General features: G+C 40.3%; 1 protein-coding gene across 1 annotated transcript; it reads right to left on the reverse strand.

Moving 5' to 3' along the window:
• Positions 1 to 891: 891 nt before the first annotated feature.
• On the reverse strand, positions 892 to 3,389 carry LOC146376781 (granzyme K-like). Its single transcript, XM_084945419.1, has 5 exons — positions 3,214 to 3,389; positions 2,906 to 3,047; positions 1,852 to 1,990; positions 1,330 to 1,599; positions 892 to 1,233 (listed from the first exon to the last, which is right to left on the reverse strand). The coding sequence occupies exons 1-5, from the start codon at positions 3,275 to 3,277 to the stop codon at positions 1,081 to 1,083; spliced, it is 768 nt and encodes a 255-aa protein (XP_084801545.1). The 5' UTR covers positions 3,278 to 3,389; the 3' UTR covers positions 892 to 1,080.
• Positions 3,390 to 9,058: the final 5,669 nt, after the last annotated feature.

Consider the following 9,058-nt stretch of genomic DNA (forward strand, 5'->3'; position numbering starts at 1 on the left):
TTGATTCTATTTAATTACTGGAGAAAAATAATAGATTTCTCTGCATTTGTTTTATACGTGCATTAAATTAAAATCGTTTTTGTCAATTAAGCATCTTGGGGCAGAGGGTGGGGGAGTGGTTCCCTATTTTTTTATTTTCTTTTTTTGCTGGGAGTGGGCAACCCTATTCGTTAGGTATATCTAATTACAAATTAGGTTGTTTTATATTTTGCTAAGTACTGTTCAGAATACCACAATAGGGAGGATGGTGTAGGTTTAAGTTTATTATAAACTTCTGTTTTTATTATTATTATTCATTTTATATATTTTCACATGTTTTTAATTCGGCTGTTTTGGTCAGTCCAGTGAAGCAATTTGTTACTTTTGTTTTGAAGGAATAGAACAGAACAGAAATATATCATCAATATTGATCCTCGGCGTCCTGCTCCTCTGCAAACCTGTCAGACTTCGGTTTATAGGGTGATTAGCAGCTCTTTATTACACCACACATGCAAACACTTCCTTCTTGTTCTCATGCAGATCATTTCTTCTTCTCTTTTCTTTATCAGGTGTTAAATGCTCTGAAACTCAACGACTCACAGTTTCTATGTTGAGCTCACAGGATGTGATCTAACCCTCAGTCAGACAGTAAAAACAGACCAATGGGAAATGAGACGTGCTGATATTGTTTTAACACCTGAGGTCACATTTATCATAAATAATATTAACTATGTTGTTCCAAGCTTTAAATAAAGAAGGCTGCTGGAATAATAATGAGATAAACAAAGACACAGAGTTGATGGAGATGCTGAAATCATGACTCTATGGATGTGCTGGATAACAGAGATCCTCTGAAACAATGAAAGAAAGAGAGGAGGAAGGAAATGTGTCTTTTTATTCATGCCTTCAGCTTTATTAGAAAGTTAGAGAAATATCATTGTTGGTTTTTTAGCACAAATAATTGGAATGAGAAATGAACAAATGAGAAAGCGTGCAAAAATAAGAAAGAATATATCTCTCTGATTGAAGAGAGCAAAATAAAAAGGAATCCTGCAAAATCCTGCAGCAGGAATTTGCAGCTTGTTTCAGGAATTTAAGCATTTAAGCTGACTTTAATGTTTCCTTGATCCACTGTAGTTGTCCCTCTGAGACAAACGAGTAGACTCCAGGTTTTTTAATGACACCACAACCCCGTCCAAAAGAAGTGACTCCAACCAGCGCTCCATCGCACAACAGCGGGCCTCCTGAATCCCCCTGCAGCAAGAACAAACACATGACAGTGTTTCAGGTGTTGAGCTGAATGAACATTTACTTCAAACAAGGAAAAATACATGTATTCTTCATACGTACCTGACAGGTATCAGCGACGTTTGCACCATCTGAACCAGCACATATCATGTCTCTGGTGATAACAGGGTCGTGGTTGTAATAATCACGAGAGTTGCACTTCTGCCTGTCGACCACAGTCACATTGACAGACTTGAGGACGTCTGATGCTCGTTTTGTTTCGGTTCGTCCCCATCCAGCCACCAGACACGTGCTGCCAGCTGCCGGGTCTCTCACAGTGTTGCCAAACTCGAGCCACTGCACTTCCCTGGTCAGAGTCACTGGTTCCTGAAGCTAAAAAAAGAAACACTGAGTGACACTGATGTAGTAACTTTACAGAGTTGGTCTTAAAGCTAATATTTATGCAGCACTGTGCTAAAGTCTTGAACCGTCATTTATTTGCATGTTTTACTTTGAAAATGGGAAATATGTGCAGTATTATTGAAACGTAAACATACACAGACATACATCATGTAAGGTGAAAACAAATGTATTAATCTTGTTGCATTTTTACTTGACTTATTTTTGGTTAGTTTACCACCTTACCTTCACCAACATGAGGTCGTTGCCCTTGGTTACACAGGTATAGTTGGGATGTGGAAAAAGTTTCTCAACCTCTCGGATCTGCTTTGAATCTTTTTCCTTTTTCCTGATGGAGTGCGCTCCCAGGACCACCTTATACATACTGTCAAAGAAAAGTTACAGGTTACACATTTAAAGGTTTAACAGATCAGGAGTTTCTATAAGAATAATCATATTAATGCTATTAGTGTATATATTAATACATTTGGCTGCGTAATGGCTGTTACTAAGTCTCTGATGATCATCAGAGACTTAGCAACATCGTAGCATCGTATTTCCTCCAGCTGAAGCACAAATTTCAACAATATAAAATATTATAAATCAAGAATAAGAAAAAAAATAAGAATTCAATAATATAAAATGTTTTAAGAGTTGTAAATATCTGTACAGCCATTGGTTTAAACAGCTTGACATGTATAATTATAGAAACGTGGGTTTTTTGACCTTTGAAGGATCGATTTTACACATTTTACTTCTTACTTTCTTGTTCCAGCTCTGGAGCAGCTGGAATACCTTAAAAACGTTCAGCTTTACTATTTAAAAGGCAGATTTTCTTCATGTGTGAATGTAATGAAAGCTGAATTAGAGAAACATTTATTTTTTTTAAATACATTTATGATGTGATAAACCTCTGTTTTCATTCAAGCTGTTGTCTTTCAGGCATTTCATGGAGACAAACTTTGAGTGGTTTCCACAAATACATTCACCTGTTTGGTTTCTGTCTATAATGTAAGAAAACAAGAATATAAGCTGAGGAAAGACATGTAAATATAGCAACGTGCTAAAATGTTTGTACTGACCTTCGCAGTAAAATGGTAAGCAGCATTGTGTAATAGCAATGTCATTTTTAATGCACTACCTCTAAACCAGTATGTATTAGTAGAGTGAGTGTATGGACTTTACAATTTATCACAATTAAAAAAGGAGACAATGTTTCACACGGTCTGTAAAAAATAAATAATGTAATTTTTTTTTTTAGAAAAAAAAATAAGAAAAAATGAAAAGTTCATGTTCCTACCGAGTGCAGTGGGCAGCCGTCAGCACCCACTGTGGATGGATCAATGTCCCTCCACACGCAGACAGTTTACTTCTTAAATAAGCCATGAAAGGCAGCGAGTGCGGCTCAACTTCTTTCCCTTGAATGATCTCAGAACCGTGACCTGAAACAAAAAGAAAATATCCAAAAACATAAATCAGCACATGATCAAGTCAAGAACAGATGAGTGGAAAAACACTCTGCACCAAGATATCAGCAATGTGTTCTTTGTTGTTTACATAACACAATTATTCATTAATTCATTAAAGCCCAATAGAAACGTTACTCACCTGGCTGTGTGATGAAGAGGAGCACACACGAGAGGAAAAGACTGAAACTCCTCAGGCAGAACATTTTTCCTGGCTGTGGTAGATCAGATGTTGAGTGCAGTGAAACCCACTGTGATGAATTACACACAAAACTGAGGAGTGCTGATGTTGTTTTAATGCCTTTTGTCAGACTGGTCATAAGTGATGACCTTAAGCTCTTTTTATATCGTGCATTATCTCACATCAAAACTTGGTGCAACACTTTGAGCAACACGTGTGAATGTTTCTAGCAACAGCTCACAGTTTCAGTGGGTGTGTGTCCACACTGTCAGTTACACTCATGAGTGTTTCTAAATGCCCCATTTTAATTAGAATATTTATGAAAGTAAATGATCTGAAAGGACAGAGCGTACAAACTACAGACCAATACTTCAGAATACAATAACTGAACACTATTTCCCTCAATCAGCCACACTAATTATTTGATCCTCTGCTGAAACTGATTACAGATTACTCATTAAGTGTATGAAGCACACCGATCCACTGAATCAATTCACTCCATGCTAACCTCCTACCACCGTGGGTAAGACCGAAGGACATCAGGGACACGACTGAAGACGTACACAAGGCTGGGATAGACAACAAGATCATCAGCGATAAGCTTGGTGAGAAGGTGACAAGTGTTGGTGTGATTATTCAGAAATGGAGAAATGTCACTTCCTCAGTCTCTCTATGAACCCAATTACAAGCAAAGACTCTTCAAACGCACCACAGCAGCTTCTAACTTCTCCTTTTCTCCCTGCAGACGCTCCGGGTGTATCCCTACAAACTGTGTTCCTGCCAGCAGCTCACCTTCACTCAGAGAAACCATCACTGCTTTTAATACAACTGCAGTCAGCTGGAGTCTGCTCTGAGTTCACTTCAAGCTTAAACATTGTGAGTTTAGTCTCTGTAATAAAAGAATTTCCCAAATATGAAATAAAGTTGTTCTTAAATTAAAGGCATAAACATTAAAATCTGACTCTGTGTGTGTGAGAGAGATGGATGGATACAGTATCTCACAAAAGTGAGTACACCCCTAAGTAAAAAAGGTCCACTCTCTCATGCTGTTATGTCAGAGGGAGTCACTTGGGGAGGCAGTGTAGTAACATCCATTTCATTTGACGTAAAGTGGTAGAATGATACAGAATGAAGGACTTGTGAGGAGCCTGCATGGCTGCAGTACACTGCAAAAATCGTAGACACATTTGTGTGGCAGCAGTATGGAAAACAGTCTGTTTCATTGGAAGCAGACGTGTTTGAGGTACATGTAGTGATCAGAACCAAACACATAGCTCAGAATTTAGAGCCTTTATGTTGACACCATTGCAGTTGTATCTTTCACTGTCTGAGGCAGATCGTGGGGAAATGGGGAAGCAGGACCCAAATGCTGGACTCTTGGATGCAGACAGTGCGTTTATTTACAGTGCAGTAAATAATTACACAATAAAGAATCCCTGTGCGTCCCGATTTCCGTTCATTGCCTTCCTCCCAATGCTCGTGCTCCGCGTCTCCCCTCCCGTGATTCTCGTGCCCTCTCGTTCCCGCACTCCTGCTGGAAAAGCCACAGAAGCAGCCGTTAGCACTCACTTCAATACCAACAGACTAACACGCACTGGAAAAACTGAAAACGCTAACGGGTAATCACGCAATAATCCAGTGTCGAGGAGCACTCAGCCGCACTGCTACGTAGCTCCCCTGACAATCCTGATTAGCTGGAGGTGTGTGTGTTCCTCCTCCTCGGGTGTGGCCAGCCTCCCAACGGGACACACCCACTAGGCCTGGTGGTCCAGGAAAACCAGGACATCACACACATGCACAATACAAAGGGAAACCACACACAAGCAGCACACATAATCACGGTACACACAACAGCATATAAATAAGTTCAAAACTGCTCACGGACCCTGGGTCCCCACACCCAGGTCCCTGACAGCAACATGCAAGAAGCTTTTTTGTTTCATCCACTGCTCAATTAAATTAGGCAGTAAAATCTGAACTAAACATACTAATACTTGCAGCTACAAACACACACTGATCATGACTCATTGATTGACTGATTATTTGAAACACATGCACCCTCACGTACCCAGGTCATGATGTTAAAACACACTTCATGATATTTATTTGAATATCATTTCTATGCTTTGGCTCTCTGTAGATGATCCAGAGGTCTGCAGACTCTTGAGTTTCACTTGACGAGCAGCTCTTTGGTGCACTGCGTCACACTCTGTGTGCTCTCTTAACTGGACATTTGCAGCCTGGATGGCTTCAATGGCCTCAGTTAGATCACCAGTTATGTTTTGTAGAGCTGTACTCATGAATCCTTCTTTACATCTTTGTTAGTTCATTTCCTCGACACATTTAAACAAAGCTACTGTGTCAGAGTGGAGTGTCACTGTCTCCTCTAACAGACTGTGTGCACGTAGCAGGCTGGTTTTGTCGCTGTAGATCATCCTGGACTGTTTGTCTTCCTGTGTCCTATTTAGACCGTGTTAAACTTAAAACTGCTTATGTGACAGGATGTGAGTGCTGTTCCTTTTAAAGTTTGGAACATGCAAACAGCCATGAGGGACTCCTTCATTAAACGTTTGCCTAGCAACCTGGACTGAAGCTTACAGCGGGACTAAGGGACCCAAACAGGAAGTTAGAAGTTTTGTTGCAGCCTGATAAATAAAGGCCCATAAACAGGTGACAAACAACAAACCGGTTGGACTGTGTACAAAACTGAAAGCTGTGAATAATGATAACATCACCTAACATGTCACGGTCCTGGGTCTTTGACCAGAAGTTTGATTTTTTTAAATTTATTATTTATTCTTTTGGATGATTTACTTTCACTCTGGTATTTAGTGTTGAGTATGATAGTCTAGTCCAGGGCCGATGTCCTGCAGGTTTTAGATCTCACCCTGGGTCAACACACCTGAATCACATGATCAGTTCATTACCAGGCCTCTGGTGAACTTCAAGACATGTTGAGGAGGTCATTTAGCCATTTAAATCAGCTGTGAAGGATCAAGGACACATCTAAGACCTGCAGGACACCGGCCCTCGAGGCCTGGAGTGGCCCACCCCTGGACTAGTCCTTAGTTCCTGATGATGTCAGTTCTTTTCTGTGTCCAGTCTGTGTCCGTCATGTCTCCATGTCAGTGTCACGTTCACGTGTCTTAGTCCTGGTCTCTGTGTTTGTTTCTTTTCTCTCGTCCTGTGTGCATTGTGTCTCTTTACTCTGTAATTAGTTCCAGTTGTCTTCCCACCTGTTAGTCATCGTCTTGTTAGCTGCTGTGTCCTCGGTTTTCTCTGTTCCTTGTTGCGTCATCTCAGCTAGCTGTGTGTTCAGTTTTCTCCTTGCCTGAGTTTTTGTATTTCCTGTAACAGCAACGAGGCTCCATTTAATTTGCCTTTGGTTCCTACTCTGCCTGCACACAGTGCACCATGACACAACAGGCTAAAGTAAATGCATAAAGCATTCTCAGCAAAGTGATCACATTCATATGTAGGGTCAATCATACAGTTAGAACAGATGGACAGTTTAATGCCTCGAACAGGTTATTGCTCAACAAGCCAGATCTGTCACTGTCGCTCTACACGAGTGTTATTGTCCTCTTTTTTTGTTCTCCTCAGAGGTTACAGTTACAGTACACTGGATCGTTCCTTGTGTCTGTATCACTGTGAAACTAAGCTTAGATTATTGTCATTTTCATTCTGTGCTCTAAAGACTGACGCACATCATGTCAGGGTGTTGTTTAAGGATGTTTGTGGTGAGTGATGTGTTCAGGGTCCGGGCCAGGGGACTTCTTGCTCTGTGGCTTGTGGTCATATGCAGAACACTAAAAATGGAGGACTGAAACAATTCGTCATTGCACAGTAATGTGAAAGATTTAGGAGTTTGGTTTGGGCTCGTCGGCAGGTGAGGCTGAGACACACCGGAGCTCCATCAGCTCATCACACTTCCCTGCATCAAAGACTGTGCCGGGACCCGAGGTTGTGGCTGTGTGTGAGACAAAACTGCAGCCGCGTGTTGTTAGAAGTGACAATCGAAAAAAGAAAAGTGTGAAAGAGTGAAGTATGTGGTGCCAAAAGGAGTTACTGCAAAAAACAGGACGCTTTGAAAGAACCATGAATGAAAGAAAGAGCCACGAGCTTTATTAGAAAGTAGAAAGAATAGAAAATGTGTCAGGACAAATTGTTGTTTTAGGATTGTTTGTTTGTTTGTTTTTTAGCACAAATACTCCAGGAGCAATAAAATACACAAGAATTTATGCTTAAAAATTCAGCATAAAAAAATTCTGGCCACAATTTTTAGTTTGTAACACAGGAGATGGTGACAAACCATGACTGACAGACTGAATAAACTCACTTTGTTTTATGTTCATGGATTATGTGTGATAATCAAAAATAATTGAAAAAGAGAAATTAAAAATTAAAATTTGAGTGAAAATAAAATCTTTTCACAAATCAGTAAATTGCAGGGTAAAAAAGCTCATTTTCCCCTGTAGAAATGTGAAGATTGCTTTTGGAGCTGTCATGATCGTTGCGAGGTCATCACATTTATACGGGGTTGTGTATACACGTGTAATTACAACAGCTAAAATGAAAAACAGCAACCCATAAACCATCACAGTGGCTGTGCCTTTTTTAATACTGAATGGCTAAAAAACGTGTTCAGGTCAGTCCAGTTAATGCCGTCGCCTTCAGTTCCTGCAGTGGAAACGACTGACCATGACAGCAAAGCTATATGTGCAGAATGTGAGCAAGCTAGCAGAAACTAAAAAATGAGAAATGATAAAATGGATAATGGTCTACAGAGACATCACCGAGAGATTTAACATGAAAGCATCAAAGATTCTCCTCTTGCTCGTGCAGACTGACGCCTGTGCTTTCATGACATTTAAGCTGACTTTAATGTTTCCTTGATCCACTTTAGTTGTTTCCCTGAGACAAACGAGTAGACTCCAGGTTTTTTAATGACACCACAACCCCGTCCAAAAGAAGTGACTCCAACCAGCGCTCCATCACACAACAGCGGGCCTCCTGAATCCCCCTGCAGCAAGAACAAACACATGACAGTGTTTCAGGTGTTGAGCTGAATGAACATTTACTTCAAACAAGGAAAAATACATGTATTCTTCATACGTACCTGACAGGTATCAGCGATGGGGCTAACACGTTAACGAGCTAACCAGCCCCGCGCGGCGATCTGTGTTAACGAGGTATTAGAGATTTGCCGCGTTAATGCGGTTTTGCCGTTAATGTCATTTTAATGAGATTAACGCTGGCAGCACTAATATATACATAAATATGCAGCATTGTGCTGAAGTTTTGCATCATCAGTCATTCACTCATTTATTTTTATATTTTCCTGATTGGAAATATCTGCAGTGATTTGTTGAAATGTGTGTGAACGTGTGTAAAAAGAAAATACTTTATTTAATATGAAAATGTTGCATTTTTTCTTTGCTTGCTTTTGGACACTGAATCATCTCCTTACCTTGAGAAACATGAGGTCGTTGCCCAGAACTACACTGGTGTAGTTGGGATGAGGAACGTGTGTCACAACCTCTCGGGTCTGTTTAGAATTTTCTTCCCGTTTCTTGATGGAGTGTGCTCCCAAAGTCACCTTATTAATACTGTAAAACACACACACACACACGCACACACACACGCACACACACACAGACACACACACACACACACACAGACACGCGCACACACACACAGACACACACATTCTAGCGATGACTGTTTACCTATTTTAAAAGTTAAAAGTTCAGGTTCAAAAACAATAATCATAATTGTCTCATTGCATGTGTGTTATTATATAGCA

This window comes from Perissodus microlepis, chromosome 12, assembly GCF_051167445.1.
Source record: "Perissodus microlepis isolate ML-2025 ecotype Zambia chromosome 12, ASM5116744v1, whole genome shotgun sequence".
Lineage (NCBI taxonomy): Eukaryota > Metazoa > Chordata > Actinopteri > Cichliformes > Cichlidae > Perissodus > Perissodus microlepis.